This window comes from Ovis aries, chromosome 18 (assembly GCF_016772045.2).
Source record: "Ovis aries strain OAR_USU_Benz2616 breed Rambouillet chromosome 18, ARS-UI_Ramb_v3.0, whole genome shotgun sequence".
Taxonomy (NCBI): domain Eukaryota; kingdom Metazoa; phylum Chordata; class Mammalia; order Artiodactyla; family Bovidae; genus Ovis; species Ovis aries.
Genome location: NC_056071.1, coordinates 25461352 through 25480259, shown reverse-complemented (window position 1 = coordinate 25480259; position 18908 = coordinate 25461352). Strand labels below are relative to the sequence as shown.

Genomic DNA, 18908 nt, shown 5'->3' with positions numbered 1-18908 from the left:
ATTATGAACAGGTCAGGACAGACAATTTTCTGGGACTAAGAGTCTGTTTATGGGCTTCCCAGGTGGTGCAGTGGTAAAAAGAGTCTGCCTGCCAATGCAGGAGATGCAAGAGATGCAGGTTGGATCCCTGGGTCAGGAGGATCCCTTGAAGGAGGAAATGACAACCCACTCCAGTATTCTTGCCTGGAACATTCCATGGACAGAGGAGCCTGGTGGGCTACAGTCCATGAGGTTGCAAAGAGTTGGACATGGCTGAGCATGCAGGCACTGGCCAAGAGACTGACTGCAGCTCCAGCTAGAGTCTGCTGTTGTTCCTCTCTGAGAAGTTCCAACCTGGCTAACAGTCAGCAGAGGAGACTGGGGGTGACACCCAAGAGAGGAAGGGGAGGACAGCTTAGAGCAAGAGGCAGGCCAGCCTTCACCCAGGCAAACTCTGAACCACACACAAAATAGGCATTAGTTGCACAGGGAGAACCAGCAGGGAGTTCTGCACCCTAGAGGGCAGCCTCTGGCACTGGTGGTGGCCACAGAATTCCCCTTCCTGCTGTATTTCTCCCCCTGCTTCCCAGACTCTGGCCCTCAAGCTGAGAGCTGGTCTTTGAAGCCCTTCCATCAGGGCTCAACGGAAGAAATTGACACTGCCCACCCCCAATGAGGCCATCAACCTTAAATACAAACAGACACCCAAAGATGTCCAGGCAGCCAAGGAAAACCAGTGGCATGAAAGGGCAAGGCCAAGAGCAACAAAACCACTGACTCCAGAGGAAAAAGAGTGAAGCCAGGAAACAGAAGAGAATATTAACCTAAAAATTCTGACTAGCATTCTCAAGATATTTCAGACAAAATTTTATGCGTAAACAGGATACCATAAAAAGGAAGTTCAGAGTACAGAGAATAAGTGTTTAAAAATTGAGAGTATTGTTGCCCAAACAAAAATCCCATAGGAAAACTAGAAACATACTCAAGGAAATATCCCAGGAAAATAGAAAAAAAAAAAACAAACAAACAAAAAAACAGAAACAGCTCTAGAAAATATGGGAATGTTGCGGTGTTCTCTGTCTCCTAGCAGTGCTGAAGCTAAGCTCTGTATGGCTCTGTATGCTCTCCTTACTGACTTTGTTTTGGGTAGAAGGGTGTGTGGGCAGGGGGTTCACAATCAAGCAAGCAAGCAAACCACTTCCCATCTGATAGTTACAAACAGCAGGAGGTCACAGTTCAGAGTCACAGGGAATTGATCCTGTGGGTGGGTGCAACATCTAACAGAAGACATTATTGAGTAAAAGAACAGAAAAAAATGGAGGAAAGGAAATTACCAAAGAAACAATAGAATAGGATCTGTCAGCTGTTGCGAAGAGACAACTCACTGGAAAAGACCCTGATGCTGGGAAAGACTGAGGGCAGGAGGAAAACGGGGCAACAGAGGATGAGATGGTTGGATGGCATCATCAACTCAACGGACATGAGTTTGAGCAAACTCCGGGAGATGGTGAAGGACAGGGAAGCCTACTGTGCTCCAGTTCATGGGGTTGTAAAGAGTCGGACACTAATGAGTGACTGAACAACCACAGCAATCTTACAGTAAAAGAAGGAGACAGGAAACTAACATGGAAAGGGTTATCATAGAGGTGGGCGGAATAGTGAACAAAGGCTCCTGCCAAGAGTATCTGCAATGTTAGAACACTAGAAGAGACTGCAGAACTTACTTGAGAGAAAGGGGAGAAGCAGGTCATCTGAGAGGGAAAGAGGCTGGGACAGACAGCAGCCGTCTTATAAGCCGCACTAGATGACAGACCAACAGATCCTCCCGAGTACCTCTCACACACTAGCAAAAATAAGAAGAAAAGGAGAAGCCAGGGAAGTGAGTGAACAATGAAGGGTCATCTCCGGACAGGAGTGAAGGAAGAGACCTGATGGGGCACTGGAGCTGTGGGCCAGGAATCACATAAGGAAGTTTACAAGAAAGGGAGTTCCACACACCAGAGAGTATAGTTAAGAGGCTGAATGAATTTCAGGATGCAGTGAAAGCACATAGTATTCTTTGGTTAAAAGAAAAAAGAGGCAATTAGAAACTCCAAGAAAAAGAGAAGGCATACAAGAAAATTGTCTAAATTAGAAGTAAACTAAAATGCCAAATGAGGTGACTTCCCTGGTGATCTAATGGTTAAGACTCAGTGCTTCCACTGCAGGGAACACAGGTTCGATCCCTGGTCAGGGAACTAAAATCCCACATGATGAAAACATTTTTAACTTAAAAAAAAAATCAAATTCCATCCTAGCAGAATTACAGCACACAGTTGTTATAAAGTACTTGGAAAGGTCCAGCACAGGATATGGTGGTGTCCTTCACATGACCAGTGCTGAGCCTCAAGGTGAGGCTCGGCCCCTCTCTCCACTATGTACTGTCTTAAGGCCTCAGACAAGTCCCTCACTGCCCGCCATGGAGTAAAGAGTGCCCCCACCAAAAATATATCCAAGTGCTTACCCCTGGAAGATGGCAATGTGACCTTCTTTGGGAAAAATGTCTTTCCAGATACGATAAGGTACAGATCATGGGAAGAGATCACAAAGACCAGAAGAGAAGGAAAAGGACTCCAAAGAATGATGGGCCCGTAAGCCAAGGGACTCGGTATCTGGGGTGGCCACCAGACACTGGGGGAGAGAACTGACACTGCTGACACCTTGATTTCAGACTGCTGCCCTCCACAATGAGAGAGCACACTTCTGTTGTGGGTGTTCAAGCTAACCAGCTTGTGGTAACTGGTTACAACAGCCACAGGAAATGAACACAGTGCCCCATCTTCATAGTGAGGTGGTGATTCTACAGGACTGAACTCAAGCAGCCCTTGGCACTGGGCTTGGTACATGCCCAGTGATGACTCCTGAGATGCTATTGTCACTTTTATCTATTATTTTTATCAACTAGTCTTCTCAGATTTGGGCCTGCTTGGAGGAGCCAGGGGTTGGGGGCACAGAACCAACCCAAAGTCACACTCAGCCTTGCTTCCTAATAAGCCCCTCTGTCCTCGTTGGGACCTTGTCCTTTTCAGGGTCCTTCTGCTTACAACTCGGAGAGGCTCCTTAGGTGAATATAATTAGAGAGGGTTTCATGATCCCAGGGCAGCAGGGAGGGGCGACATTCAGCAGGACAGAGTGCTGGTGCCTGGCAGCCTGGTGGCAGCAGGTGGGAGGGTCCAGCATCACCACTCAGCCAGCCAGTAGCCCTCAGCCTGCCCAGGTATCAGCAGCACGATGGAGTACAAACATAATGCCTGGCCCTGGGGATGTGGGTGTGATGCCCACAGACACAGCTCTCCCTGCTCCCTTCTCTATTCCTCCAGCAGCCTGTTCCCAGAGGCCAATAAGCCGGTCCATAGACAGACAAATAAACCATTCAGAAGTTATGATTCATGCTGGCTTCGAGCGGCACTGGGTCTGGCTCAGCTGGCCTCTGAGTGGTGACATTCAAGCGGCACCCAGAAGGTGGACCAGAAGCGTGGGGCAAAGGCAGCACGGACAGGAGTCCTCCCCAACAGCGCTGCTCACCCTTTTAGGAAGGGTGAGAGGGAGCTTCCCTCTCAGGGAGGGAGCTTTTGTTCACCCGGGTTATGTCCATCGACATTTATCACAGAAATTAAAACAAAATATTTAAACTCAAGCACACATTCCAGTAGCTGTCAGAGGGGTGATGTCACCATACATCACACAGCCTCTGGGATATTCCACTGTATTCTTTTGAGAGAATAAAGAACAAATAATGTTACTGTTATGAAAATAGTTCTGACCTTACAGCTCCCTGGAAGGGTCTGCAGTACCTGCAGGTGTCTCTGGGCCTCACTTTGAAAACCTCTGGAGGGTGGGGCTCCGGAGACTGGCCCCAGGTGGCATGGTGGCTGAACTGAATGTGTGTGTATGTGAGGGGTGTACTCAGAGTCGGGCGGGAGGCCAGCAGACTCAGGTCGGACCGGGGAGGGGGACGGTCCACCCATGCACTAAGTAAAGCCGAGAGGAAACCAAGCTCAAGTTCTGCACCTGCCTCTTCCTAGGATGTAATCAGGACACAGGAGCGGTACCGCGAGCTACCACCGGAGGGCGCTCGGCCCAGCGCAGAGAGGACTCAGACCCCAGACCCCTGAAGGGAGTCCAGGTCTCCTGCAGCCTCTCTGCCCACCACCCCCAACTTCAGAAGCCAGGAGGGCGGCAGGTATGTGGGCCGAGGGGGCCATAGGACAGGAGGACGAGAGACCTTGTGAAGAGAGGCAGGGACAGCAAAGGGACTGGATGCTCAGGGAGGAGAGAGGTAAACTGGAGGAGGGCCAGAGTGATAGTGAAGGGCCTTCGAGATCCACGGACTGGGGTAGAGGCCTACCACGATAGAGGGGTGGGTACCCGCCAGTGAATGCTAGGCCCCAAGGAGCCAGGACTGAGGGACGAGGGTAACGGTGGAGGCAGGTTGAGGACCTGCGGGTGCTGATCCTTGGGGATGTAGTGTGGGGACGAGGTGGGGGGCCGGGCCTGGCGGTGTGCAGTTGCGGGGAACACGGTCCCGCAGTGAGTGGGTCGTGGGGGTGGGGTAGGGGCACGCAGGGCGGGGGTTACATAAATGTTCCCTGGCGCCCTGCGAGGCAGCCGAAAGCGGTTGCCTCATCTTATCAGGGAACAGGGCGTCCCACACTCTTGCCCAAGCCGCAGGCCTGGGCGGGGACAGCGTGTTCTTTCTGAGAAGCCACAAGAGGCCGGGCGGGAGCCCAGGGCTCTCCTCGCCCAACCCCCGCAACGGCGCCCCGCCCCGGGGCCCGTCTTGCGCAGGTGCAGCCGCGCTCACTAGTGCGCATGCTCAGCTCGGATGGGTCCAGAGACCGCCTCCCGTTTGCCCTCCGTCAAGGGCGTGTGCGTCCCGTGACCTCACTCGGCCCATCCTACCTCGGCCAAACTTGCCAGCCTCCACAGAGTGAGGGAGGTGCTGGCTCCAAGAGCAACTACGTCGTGGTTCTTTTCTGTGTGTGAGCCCCTGGTGGGCAGTCGAGGCAGTGGTGGTGCCCTGAGCCAGGACCAGCGCCGCGCCTGCAGACCAGGGCCCCTTCTGGGCAGTGAGTGCTGGGCTCTACCGGCCCCAGCTTCGGGGAGCCTGGGGAAGGGAGAAGGGAAGAGAAGTCTGACCTGGGGCCCCGGGACAGAAAAGCAGGTGGTCCAGGGGTGCCTAGATCCACAAGAGCACACCTCGGTGAGCACACGGCATCTGTGCGGGTATGTGGAGGATGATGGGGGGAGGGGCAGGGCTGGTCCAGCCAAAGGGAGGCAGGGGCAGAGGCCTCCATAGAGAAACAGCTGCTCCCAGGCTCCAGTTACTGGCTGCCAGCAAGCGGCCTGTCATTCATCAATAGATCGCTCCAATCTGTGGTCTCCGGCATGTGTCCGCTTCCAGTTCCTAACCTCAAAACGGCCACGTTCTTCACTCCTGGGAGGCCTGCTTTCCCTCCCACTCTGGGCATCTCGGCAGATGGCTGACCACTGGGGCCGATCAATTGCCAGCCTCCGAAGAAAGCCAGACCGGCAGCCTCAGGGTCAACAGAAAGGCCTGTTCTCTGAGGGGGGAGCTCACTTCTGTCTTCTTTAGGAGACCATTCGGCTCCTCTGCTGGTATCTTACAAACCCACATGGAGCTGACACTTGGATGCCTGTGTCCTGGGGAGTCCAGGCTGGAAGCTCTTACCCACCAATGTACAGGTGAGGGAGGTGAGGCCCAGGAGAGAGAACTGCCACCTGGTGGGATCCCCCTTGCTCTGGGACTCAGCAGGCAGAAGCAGTGATTTCTGCCTGGAAGCTGCCCCTGCAGAGGTCAGCGCCTGCGCCTCTCCAGCACCTGCACTCCTGCTCATTTGTCTGGGCTGCATCTCACAGTAACTGTGAAGGTTTAGTGTGAGAACACACATGTATTCTGAGAAGATAGGCGGTTACGGGCGGAGCTCCTGGGAGCGTCCCTGGCTAGACAACCAGCCAGTGCTCATTTCTGCCGAAACTGCCTGGCCCTGCCTGGGGTGCTGCTCTCCTTCAGCAATGCTGTGGTGCATGCATGTGGCTCATCACACGCTCCTGTGCACTCTTGCACATGCCAGGGCTGGCAGGACATGAAGGGAGGTGGTACCTGGCTGGAGACTGCTACACACAGCCTGGGGGCTCGAGTTAAGCAAATCTGCCTTCTGCAGACCCGTGTGTCTCCATGTTTGTACAGTGGGTGCAGGTGTATTTTTAAAAAATATGTATTTGGCTGCGTTGGGTCTTAGCTGCAGCTCAAGGGCTTGGCATGTGGGATCTTAGTTCCCTGACCAGGAATCAAACCTGTGTCCCCTGCATTGGAGAGTGGATTCTTTTTTTTGGGGGGGGGGTGGTCTCACAGGTATGTTTATTCAGGACCGAGGGCAATGGCACCACGGCACGTCAACACGGGGTCCCACGTTCCCAGAGCACAGCCAGGGCGATGTCCTGTCCACAGAAAGCTGGTTAATGATGACCATGAGTTGGCGCAGGGCTGGGAAGCTTTCAAGGCTTTACTTCTTTTATCAGCACTCCTGATTTTATAAACAATATAGACCATCAACCCCGTTCCTACCCAAATCTCCTGGTAAACTTGGGTATAGTAGGGTTTCATGGGTATCCAAACTTTCTTAATAAGACTCTGAAGCATCTCGGCCAAGGACCAGAGGCTCAGGAAGCCCCAACTCAGAACTGCAGACTCGGAAAGGTCTGGACAGTGGATTCTTAACCACTAGACTCCCAAGGAACTCCCGATGCAGGTGTACTTTTAAAGTAGGCATTCTGGGTTGTTGTTTGCCTTGCTTTGTTTTGGAATAGGGTAACTTGGTCCTAAAATTCATGTAGAAAAATAGAAATAGAAAAACAAAAACAAAAAAACCTCTGAAAAATAATATTGAAGTGGGGGGAATGACCACCACATCTACCATGCCATTCGTTGTACAGGCTGCTGACTGGCAGTAGAGCACAGCAGAAATGCCTGGACCAGATTCTAGGACCATGGAAATTATGGAGCAGAAAATGACATCTAAGGCAGGGTTCAAGGGATAGGGTCCAAAAATGTCTTACTCAGATTAACTAAGTAACAATTACCTCTTGCTTCATACCTTAAACCAGGATAAACTCTGAAAGGGTCAAAGATTTAAATGGGAAAAGTAAAACCACAGATGTTTTAGGGGAAAACATGAGAGAACATTCCTTTTAAATGCTAGAAGTTCTTTCTATGAATCAAAATTTAAATGCCATAAATGAAAAGACAGATAAATTTGACTACAAAAGTATAAAATACATCTCCATAAACAAAGTCACAAGGAAAGGCAAAAAATAAGTAACTGAGAAAAATGTATCTGCAGCTCTTGTTACAAAGGACTAATTTCCAATACTGGAAGAGATGACAGAAATTAAAAGGAAAACATAACACCCAATAGAAAAATGAGGAGGGCACTAACTGACAGTTCATCAACAGGAGGTACAATGACTCGATCTGATCATCCAAAAAGATGCTCAATACTGCCCATCAGGAGACAGATACAAGCGAAACCCCAGACACTCCCCTTCTTACCTATCAGGGTGCTGAGATGGTGGGAGCTGGCACGCCCACTCTTTATTGATAGAAGTACATACTGCCACCAGCTCTGCAGAGGACAGCCTGGCAATGACTACTCAAATGACAGACCTGTGTATCCTTTGAACTCACAATGCAACTTGGGGGAACTATCCTGCAGACTACACCCGCACACCTACAAAATGGGATGTGAACTTGCTCATGCAGTGTGGCGAATGCCTCAAAACAACTCATGCTCTTCTAGGCTTTGTTACATACACTTAACAGACCCTCACACCACAGACTCCTATGAAGAAGGAGCTGAATGGGTTCTTTCTGAACTGAGATGGAAATCTCTGGGGGATGGCACTGAGTGAGAAAAGCAAGCTCCCAAGCAGGACACTCAGTCTGGAGGCCAAGTTTCACGTGCGTGTAGGTCTGCCTGGATCTCAGATGCTCTGGGTGGGCACCTGAAGATGCAGGACCAGCATTCTGTGGGGGCAGAAAGCTGGGCGCCTGGAGGGCAAGGACTCGGAGAACTTTCCTTGGAAAGGGACTTAAATGCCCTGGATTTTGAAACATCCGGCGTGTTTACCTAAAAATAAAAACAGAAATCCGTAGCAAACTCAGAAATGGCAGCCACAAATTCTACCTTTCTACAAGTTCCCAGGGCAGGACTGGGACTCCACCCAGACTCCACAGCCCGGCTGGATGGAGAACTCTCCCTGATAAACAGTGTGACAGACCTGGTATGGCTTAAAAGACAGCAGAGACGCATTCCAACAGCAGCAGACCCGGGGTTGTAATCATGCCTGGAGGCCCCCCAGGTTCCTGCCATAGAAGTCGCTCTGTCCACTCTCCCACAGCTGACCATTTAGCATGAGCCTGGGTGGATGGGGCAGACACCAGCTGCCACCCATCCTCCTCTTGCAACCCAGGAGAGTTCATCCCACTGCCAGGATGAAAACCCCAAGTTCAAGGCAGGAGAATGGGAGTCCTTTGCCAGGGCAGGAAAGAGGGAGGGACTGGGTGTCCTGTGCAGGCTCCTGGGAAAGGTTTTCCTCTTGGACCAAAAAAGACAGGATGAGGGCAAGGCGTGTGCGGGATGGGTGAGCAGGAATAGCAATGGAAAAACCTCTGAGGTGGGGGAGACCTTGGGGTGACAACGGTCAGCAGTAGCTGCAGAGAAGTCCTCGGAGACTCCCACGGGGACCAGACTGCTCCTTGATACAGATGAGCCAACCTGGGGCCCCACACTACCCACCAGGGCCCCAGGGGGCGGGGCACACCACACCCTTCTCTCAGGCAGAGGCTATGCAAGCACTCTGGCCCTACTTCCTCTTCCTGTGTCCCCTCCCCCAGCCCTCAGCCCTCAGGTTCCTCCCCGTGTGCCTCCTAAGTGGGCCTCGCAGGCAGAGAACCAGTCCCTAAGGTGCATGGGCGTCGGTACACCATTCAGGACCGCACCCACCCCAAGAGGCAGGTGGAGGGTCAGGATGAACCATCTGTAAAATGGGGCCTGAGGTCAAATGTCAGAATGGCCTCACCCAACTCACAGGAGGGGATGGCATGTCAGGATTGCCTCCCTCCCCACCATGGACCAGGCTTGGCTATGGCCAGCCGCCCATGCTGACCCTGGCCACTAACATCCGGGGTGACAGCAGAAGAGGAACCCTGGAAGCCACCGCCCATCATCCAGACAGCCTGGGGAGCCACACCTGACCCAGCACAACCACCTTTCCCACAGAGCCACAAAGCTCCCCTTTGGCTCCTCAGGATAGGGCCGGCAGACCCCCAATCCTGGGCAAGGGCGTCCCTGTTGGCACCCACCATGTGGAAGGAGTCAGGCTGCTCTCTTCCCTGAGAGGCTGGCCTGTCTGTCTGCAAGGCCTGAGCGCCCAGAAGCTGCACCCTCAAAACCTGAGCCTGGGCTATGCCTCCAGGCCTGGTGCCTACAGCCAGCCTATTCCAGGGACAAGAAGTAGGCCGTTTCCCTTAGAGAAAAACAGTCACGAGGCTCGAACAGAACAGAGCCAAACGGTGGACTTTTCAGAGCTGACTTCATAAAACAAGTAAATCAGAATAAAAACAAGTAAGCCATTTTACTATCATCTGAAAATGCTTTTGGTTTTTGAGGGAGCAGATGCAAAAAAAAAAATCCTGTCACTGACCTACTTCTGCTACGACAGTTAGGAGACTCAGAGGACCTACCCAAGATGCTCAGGAAGGAGCCCAGGTCACCGGACTTGCCAGTGTCTGGCCAGCCTCGGTCACATGGGGTAGTTACACCCGATTCTGTTTGCTGGAGCAGAAGCCATAGCAGGAATTCAGGGGCATTGCCCTGCCGCAAGCCTGGGTGCTAGTCAGCACATCAGGCTGCACACACGGAGTGGGAGGCCACCCGTTGCCCGCCCCCCCAACTCTCCTGGTCTTCTCCCTTCCTGAAGATATACATGCTGTCTGGGGAGAAGTGCCCTCCTGGGAGCCTACCAGATCCAGGGAGAAAGGTTGGCCCTTCTCCGCACACCCTGCCTGGCCCTCTGCCTTTCTCTGGCCCATCCTGGAGCAGGTTTCCAAGGGACCTGGGCCAGGAAGGAGAGCAGAAGCCACTCTGCAGCCCCCACTCCCGGCAGTGTCCTCAGAAGCCTTGGGCTGGGGTGCCCCCTTCCTCTATGGCTTGGCAAGGGACTGACGCTGAGGATGGCCAGTGAAAGCTGCCCCAAGGTGGCGCTCCTTGGAGTCACCCCCCAAGGTCACCACAGCCAGGATTCATGTGTTGGGTGGGGTGGGTAGGTATGGAGCCAGCCCAGTTATCTCTCTGGACCCTCCCTAGACAGGGATCAACTCAAACACTTCTGTCCCCACTGGCTAACCAGGAACACAGACCCGAGCAGTCAAGCCCCACTGTCCTGTGCAGGGGGAAGACGTACATGCCCCAGAGCTGTCACTGCATGGAGGACCCACTGCTATCTGGGGTGACCTCATCCTGCCATCACTACGGTTTTCAGCTACACTGCTTTCTACAGTCAGAATGCAACACAATGGTGATGTACACACACATTTACACTTATCTACGTGTGTGTATGCTCAGCCGCTCAGTCGTGTCTGACTCTTTGCCACTCTATGGACTGTAGCCAGCCAGGCTCCTCTGTCCATGAAATTCTCCAGGCTAGAATACTGGAGTGGGTTGCCATTTCCTCCTCCAGGGGATCTTCCTGACCCAGGGATCCAACCCAGGTCTTCTGCATTTCCTGTATTGCAGGCAGATTCTTAACCCACTGAACCATGGGGGGTCAACAAACTTAACAGATATTTCAGACTTGGGCCTGTCTCTGTGGAAGCCAGCACCCAGGCCTCTGCCGAGGGAGTAGTACTCACCGACACACGTGGGTGCACATGCCTGTGAAGGTCAGAAGGACTACACACCAGGCATTTCAGAAAAGTCTTTTTCCTGCTTTTGCTAAGGGTTACAAAACACATTTGAAAATTTCTGTACCCAAGGTCCCCTTTCTAACAGCGAGAATAAAATACCAATGGTTCCTACCAGCAGGCAGCCAGCAGCCACTCCAGACAAGGGCTTGAGTCCATCTCTGTGTGTCACACACATACTCGACTCACATCCCTGTACTTTTCCTGAAGGGGCAGGCTGGGTGAGGTGTGTCACCTCCCCCGCTCCCCCAAATGCTTCCAGAGCCCAGCCTGCTCCACACAGGGGATCTCCTCCAGGGGACGTAATGCCATGAACAACTCATGTGAGCTGAACCCCAAGAACAGATGATTCCATCTCTTTCCTCTCCGTTCTGGTGGTCATGTCACTAACTGCCTCCAAAGGGAACCCACCAGTGTCTTCCCTGAGCTGAGGGGAGCAGCTCCGTCAAGGCCCAGCCCTCTCCCTGCCGTCTCAGAAGGAGAATCCTCCCGCCTTAGGAGCAGTGTGCCGTCAACAGCCTGTCTGGGAGTCTGTGATTGGTGGCACCCCAGCCCGAGCCCAGGAATCACATTTCAGTCAGTTTCATTGGAGATCTTCTCAAACATCCCAGAAAGGTGAGGACATGTGTTTAGGATCCACAAGTAAAGACCCAGCTTTACTCACTTGATAAAAATATTCTTCATGTAAGGCTAATCAAAAGTAAAGTGGGACTGAGGCTTCCCTGGTAGTCCAGTGGTTAAGAGTCTGCCTGCCGATACAGGGGACACGTGCTCAATCCTGGGTCCAGGAAGATCCCACATGCTGTGGTGCAACTAAGCTGGTGAGTCACTACTGCTGAGCCCGTGTGCCTATAGCCTGTGCTCCACAACAAAAGAAGCTTCCGCTTGCTGCAACTAGAGAAAACCCACTCGCAGCAATGAAGACCCAGTGCACCCCCTGAAAGTAAATAAAAAGTAAGTAAAGGGAACTCATATCCAAAATATATAAAGAATGTTAAAATCTCAACAATAAGTGAACACTTGATTGTATAATAATACTGATGAGAGACCCAAACTCAACTATCAAAGATGCACAAATGGCAAATGCTATGTGAAAAGTACTCCATATCATCTGTCATCAAGGAAACCAAAGGAAAACAAGAGGATGGCTCCCTACACAAGTGTGTGTGTTCAGTCGTGTCCTACTCTTTGCAACCCCTATGGTCTGTAGCCCTCCAGGCTCCTCTGTCCATGGTGATTCTCCACGCAAGAATACTGGAGTGGGTTGCCATACCCTTCTCCAGGGGATCTTCCCGCATCTCTTATGTCTCCTGCATTGGTAGGTAGGTTCTTTACCACTAGCCCCACCTGGGAAGCCCATACACAAATGAGAGCAGCTAAAATCCAAAAAAGCTGACCCTGCTGGTGGAGCAGCTGAAACTTGTTTGCTACTGGTGACAATGCAACGTGGGATGGTCATTTTACAAGATGGCTGGGAAGTTTCTTAAGAAGTTAAACATAGACTCACTAGACAAGGCAGCAGTCCCACTCCTAGGCATTCATCAAGGGAATTCACCATCAGCCAACACTGGCAGTCAGCACTTTCAGTGGGTGAGGGGGTTAACATAAGCTGCATCCACACAGTGGAGCACAATTCAGTCACAAAACAGAAGGAACTACTGGTTAAGTGGATGCAGCTGAAATGCAGCTTGCTACGAAGAAGAAGCTAGACCCCTAAGTCTATACATTGTATGATTACTCATATGACATTCCACCAAAGGCAAAACTGTAAGGACAGAAAATGTACCAGGGGTTGGAGGGCTGTGGCCGACCACAGAGCGGAATTTTTAGGGCGATGGGACTTTTCTGCCTGGTACTGGGAGGGTGGCTATAGACTCTCTGCTTTGCCAAAACCTATAGACTGGACTTCAACAAGAATGTACTGGAATGTTTGTAAATGTTTAGCCTGGAGAGAAGGCTGGAGATCCCAGGATGGGGGCTGGCTGGGACAATAGACACCAGCCATATTAACAAACACATGGTGTCTGGGTGGGTGGGGAGACAGGGACGAGGAAGGAGGCCGCACTTCAACAGAGCTCCAGTCTCTTAGAGGAGAATCCAGGGCAGACCATCCCAAAGTGCTTCACATGTGCTCCAGGGCTGAACAAACAGGTGGATGCAAGGCAGGGGGAGGGAGCCTGGGTCTTGCTGTCAGAGAGGCAACCGCCTCCAGACCAGGGGAGGCAGTGAGTCCTTCCTGGGAGATGGGGGAGGGATACCCCCAAATCTGAGATGGTGTGAACTCATGCTCAGTCCTGTGTTCACACAGAGAGCTAAGTGAGTGAAGACTGTGGGCGAGGACACATCCTGGCTCTGTCCACCAGGAAGAGCAAGAAGCAGTGACACCCCCAGGAACAAGGAACACCCATGGCACCTAGATCTTGGTCTCTAAATACCACTTTACAACAAACATAAATGGGGATCCTTGGAGACATGGCTCACTCTGGGACTGGAGTGATAAACATACAAGATGAGCCAGAAGCAGCTTGTAATGCCAGACAGTGAAGAAGTGCACGGAAGTCAGCATGACAGGGGCAAGGGACCCAGAAGCCAACCTGACCTGGCCCTGGCCAAGGCTGGAATGTTTGAGTAACAAAGTACATACCAGCTGTCGCTCTCCTACCAATATAAAGTGATTAGAAGAACCCTTCTAGGAAACGACAGCCCACTCCGGTATTCTTGCCTGGGAAATCCCTTGGACAGAGTCTGAGCTTGGTGGGCTATAGTACATGGGGTTGCAAACAGTCAGACATGAGTGACTGAGCACAGAAGAGCACTCCTCCTCTATGGTGTTTTTCCCCCAAAGCCATAAACCCAGTCTCACTCCAAGGAAAATATCAGACAAATGCAAACTGAGAGACATTCGACACAATCCCTGGCCACCACCCCTCACAATGGTCAAGGTCAAGGAAAACAAGGGAAGTCTGGGAACCTGTCCCAGTTGAGAGAAGCCCAGGAGAGCTGACTACTATAGTAGTTAGACAGTGAATTACAGAAAACTACAGTCACATTGTGGGATCATGACAGCAGTGACTTCTAACTTTTTATTCTGGGTTAGACTATGGCGATTAACAACGTTATGATAGTTTCAGGTGGACAGCAAAGGGACTCAGCCATACATATACATGTATCCATTCTCACCCCCAAATTCCCCTCTCATCCAGGCTACCTGGCTTATTTCTGAGAAGTCAGTCAGTACTTCTTAGATAGTGCGAAGGGTTAATACAGCCCCACTTGTTGAGGAATAAAGTAAATGCTGGTGAAAGTGAGAGATTTCCAAGGTTCCTCAGATGTGTCAGGAGGACTGGCTCACACAGTGGCTACCTTTGCCAGCCAGATACTTCCCTGCTGAATGCTTGCCCATTCCAAGGATGAATGTGCAGGAACTGCCCAGTGGTGACTGTGGCAGAAACAGCCAAGTGCCCAATATCCCAGCACCTGCTATCTGGGTCTTCTTTTCTCTAGATGACATAACTTTCGCTTCTGCAGCAACAATGCACCAGGGGAAAATGCTTCCAGCCTGACTCCCTTGCAGCTACAATGGGCTTTGGGAACTGATTCTGCCCAGTTTGTTGTAGTTGTTCAGTCACTAAGTCATGTCCAACTCTTTGCGACCCCATCGACTGCAGCAGGCCAGGCTTCCCTGTCCTTCACTATCTCCCTGAGTTTGCTCAAACTCATGTCCATTGAGTTAGTTATGCCATCCAACCATCTCATTTTCTGTCACCTCCTTCTCCTCCTGCCCTCAATCTTTCCTAGCATCAGGGTCTTTTCCAGTGAGTTGGCTGCTTGCATCATGTGGCCAAAGTATTGGAGCTTCAGCTTCAGCATCAGTCCTTCCAATGAATATTCAGGGCTGATTTCTGGTGACTGAGTTCTAGATAAACCACTGGGTGCATTTTCATGATAGAGGGGGGTATATGCACTCTGCCTTTCATACTTGCCTGGACCATGTCCTCCCTACATGGACCGAGTCCTCCCCACCCACAATGTGGGTTCCAGTGCTGGAGGACCACCAGGGTTATACCATCACTGGCCTCAGGGACAGCACTCTCCTCTTCCTGAATGACTGCCTCCTTGTGCACCCTGAGAAGACTTCTGGCTGGGGCTCTAGCTGTCCCTCCTGGATAACATCTCTGGACAAGAGTAAAAGGAGGGCCCTAGCTGACCAGCTGGACATTATGGCCCAAGGCAGCAGTGGCACCTGTGAGATGAAGGGGTTGTCCTGCCCAGTGGTGTGGCAGGTACACCCCCAGGCAGCTCCCAGCCTCTGGGCAGAATCACCACTGGCCACCAGACACATGAGAAGAGCCTCTGATGTGCGTGGCAGGCCAGAGGAAAAAGGCAGCCTGGGGGATGCAGAGGTGAGAAGAAGCAACTCCCAGAGCTGTCACTGGTGCTCAGAGGTAAGATACGACATCTATGAAGCAAAAACAGGATGCTCCTTAAAGAGAAGGGACCCAGAAACTGAGTCTGAAAGCAAAGACACACAATACGGGGATATGGCAGAGATTAAAATCCAGTCTCAGAGTTGTCAGAAAACATGGAGACAGCACCACAGAGAAACAGCAAAAAATGAGAAAATGGATGACGAGAGGGCAAAGGTAAGAAAATGAAAGGATCCAGGTACGGAGCCCAGAGAGCAGGAGGACAAATGGGTGGGTTGTCACCCAGGGTGGGCAAGAGTGAGGCCAAGTTCAGGAACAGAGCCTACTGGGGGGGCGGTGGGGAGGAGGGTGAACCAGGTGCACCACCCCCATAGAGACCCCTGACAGAAACCACACCCACAGTTCCAAGGACAGGGGAGCGTGTCAGGTGCCAGGAGTTGAGTGGCCGCAGCCTTGCCAGCAACCACAGCAAAGGCTCAAGACTGCAAAGCAAGGCCCCCCGAACTCCAAGCTGACTAGGAGACCCAGGACCAGACATCCAGCCCAGAGGACTCAGGTGCGAGGCCAGGAGCAAAACACTGCAGATACACGAGTCTCCAGAAACAGCTTCCTGTGCCTTTCTAGGCTCCACTGAGGAGCAGAGGCTCCAAGAAACAGGGCCTAGATGGCGGCAGGTCCCAGGACAGCAGCACCACCAGTCCAGGGCCTCAAGGAGCTGGAGAGGAGTCCCCTAGAGGACAGGCTGCATGTCCCACCCTGTGTGGGGGGCCATGTGGCTGGGGGCAAGGGTTCGAAGCAGTAATATCAGCGCTGAGAAAACCAGGCAGAAGGGCAACTTTTAGTTCTCAGGAAAAGAAAGAAATGTGAGCAACACCTGGGATGCCTGCAGCATCTCTTACTCCTGAGCACCTCTGAAGGTGAGTGGGATAACACCCCAAACTGCGACTGGGCAGGGGGCAAAGTGGTCACCACCAAAGAGGCCACATGGCTGCCTTTGGATGGGTCATAGCCAGAACGTGGATGTGGGCCTTGGGTCCTGCCCGCTGCCACCACCCCTCCCGAGTGACTCTGATAATACTGGAGGGACAGGTCCAGCATTCTTGGCAGCCCAGCCTTTTCCTCGGAGAGTTGCTGTACTAGCCTCATCACCCGTCTGCAAAAGCCATGGAGGGCACCAGGTGGGTGGACGCGGTGCCTGCCCCACCCCACCATAGAATATCCCCACCAGCCTGCATCACCCCACGAGCTCTAGGCTGTTTCAGTCATTGCTCCTGATTTCTGTAAAACTCTGTGTCCAGAGCAGCTCTGACAGTGTGCTTGTCTTGGGAGCTGCTTGCTCCCCTCACGCAGCTCTGTCAATGGGTGCGGTGTGGGGGGTTCCCCACTCCCCAGCTCTGCGGCCACCGGAGGATGGGGGCTTTCGGCTTCTGTGTCTTTATTCCATCTTACTGAACACTACTCTAGGCCAAGACACGCCAGACTCTGGTCTCCAAATCGGGACCCTGATATGTTAGGGGCACCTGGAGACCCTGCAGAGAATCAAGGGCTGAAGGCTCTGCTCTCTCCTCCAGCAGGCCCGGCTCAGAGGCCAACCTGCTCACTGGACCTCGTCCCTCCTCCAATGCCTGCAGCCCACTTGCCGCACCCTAGGCTTGGGCTTTGGTTAGCGGCTCCAGGTCCGCCCTATGGAGGCCAGGGTGGCGGCCTGTAGGCTGGGCAGGAGCCCTGGCGCTGGGGCGGGGGCTGAGCCTTCCCTGCCAAGCGCCACATAGGCCCCTGGACTGTGCGAGTCCCCTCAGCCCGGAAATGGGGAGTGCTTTGGGGAGTGCTATGGAGTTGCTGTCTCCAAGGGTCCAAGAGCCAGGTCGGGCCATGGGGGAGGGGGACTTCCCAGAAAGAGCCTGGTTTCTGTTTAAAAGGAGAAACAGACTCAGAAGAGTCCTCCTCTTCCTCACATCCAAGCCCTGTGGGTGCAGGATCCCCACCAAGAGGACCTGGGGGTCCTGCTGCAGACCCCAGCCACCCCCGCTTGTGGCCAGATGGCTGTGGGAACTCTGGCCGCAGACACCGCCCCCCTTCTAGGCGCTATTCTTGGTGTGTGTCTCCCTTTGGGGGGAGGATGAGGGTGGAAATGATCAGAAGCTAAAATTAGCAAATGGCAAACAATTGAGGCCAGGGAACTGAGGTCGGCTGAGGATAACAGTTTGTTTTCTGTGGCCCTGAGGTGGTTTGAGCAATAAAGGGAATTGAAAATGAAAATAAATCTGGACGCCACCCAAGCCCTGCTGGGACCAGCCAGACAGGGGGCACCCGGGGGTGGGCGGCCAGATGGCAGGGACCAGCCTGGCCCCTCCTGGGGCTCCCCTCCTCCCGCCCACGGGGACTTCCTGCTGCTGCTGCCCTGCGAGCTGGCCTTCTCTCCCACGGCTGCAGGGACGGCCTCCCTGGCACTAGCCTCGCTGACTTCTGCTCCAGGGAGGGCTGGTATAAACCCCCGTGACTGTGCCCTGAAGCCAGGCCTACGAGCCCCTGCCCTGGTTCCATGGGGAGTGGCGGTGACACACCAGGAAACCAGGCCCAAGGGTCTGTGACATGCTGGGTCACACGGTTGGGCGGGCAGAGGCCCTGAGCACACAGGCATGGCTGGGAGGTGGGCGCTGTGACTCCTGACTGCCCTGAGAGGGGCTGGCTGCACAGTGGCTGCAGACAGAGAAGGGAGGGGGCCAGGTCTTGTTGCTGCCTGGCGGTCAGGGAGCTCTGCTCCCCTAGAGGTCACACTCAGTGCTCCTGGGAAGGGGGAAACAAAGCCCCCGTTTGCTCCTAAGGGTGCTCGGCTTGGCCTGGAACACAGAGGCCATGGGGTGGCTGTGGCCCCAAGGATGGGGTGCCCATTCCCAAGTCAGAGCAGCTGCTGGAGGCCCTTCCCCAGGGCCAGCCCAGGGCCATGAGCTTGAGGCACCGCAAGTGACTCCACCACCACACGTGTGCACATTTCAGTCCTCGAAGCCGCCACAGGGCGAGCGCTGGCCCACACCTAGCCAGGCTGGCCTAGACCCACAGTCGCCCAGCACTGACCTCAGTGCCATTTACATCTCCAGAAACTCTGACCAGGGCTCGGCTGGCCGCCACCCGGGCCACCAGGTCCATGTGTACAGAGCAGGGAGCCCGGGCAATTTGAGGACTGGAACTGGAGTCCAGGTGGAGGGTCTCCTGTGGAGACCAATGTTGAGAAGAGATGGAGAGCTGTGGGTGTGGCCTGAGCCAATGATGAACACAGCTTCCGTGGCCGCTTCCCAGGGCCAGGAGATCTCGGCATCCGAGGCCTCACGCCCTCTAGCCCTGAGGGCCCAGAGGTACAGCAGAGCAGTCTGAGGGGCCTGGGGTAAAGAGCAAGTCTGAGGCCTTCCCTACCAGCCAGCTCAGCTCACTGTGAAGACCTTGGACATTTAAGAGCACCCTTCTTCCTGCCAGGGTGCTGG

General features: G+C 53.3%; 2 protein-coding genes across 2 annotated transcripts in view; both read right to left on the bottom strand.

The window, feature by feature from the left end:
* KLF13 (KLF transcription factor 13) overlaps positions 1 to 18908 on the bottom strand; it is a 43031-nt gene that overhangs the window by 6182 nt on the left and 17941 nt on the right. The window lies entirely within an intron of this gene.
* On the bottom strand, positions 4928 to 6719 carry LOC105603125 (ATP synthase subunit ATP5MJ, mitochondrial). Its single transcript, XM_027957137.3, is given in 2 exon segments — positions 4928 to 6528; positions 6530 to 6719. Coding segments are annotated over 2 exon segments (183 nt in total). The 5' UTR covers positions 6683 to 6719; the 3' UTR covers positions 4928 to 6498.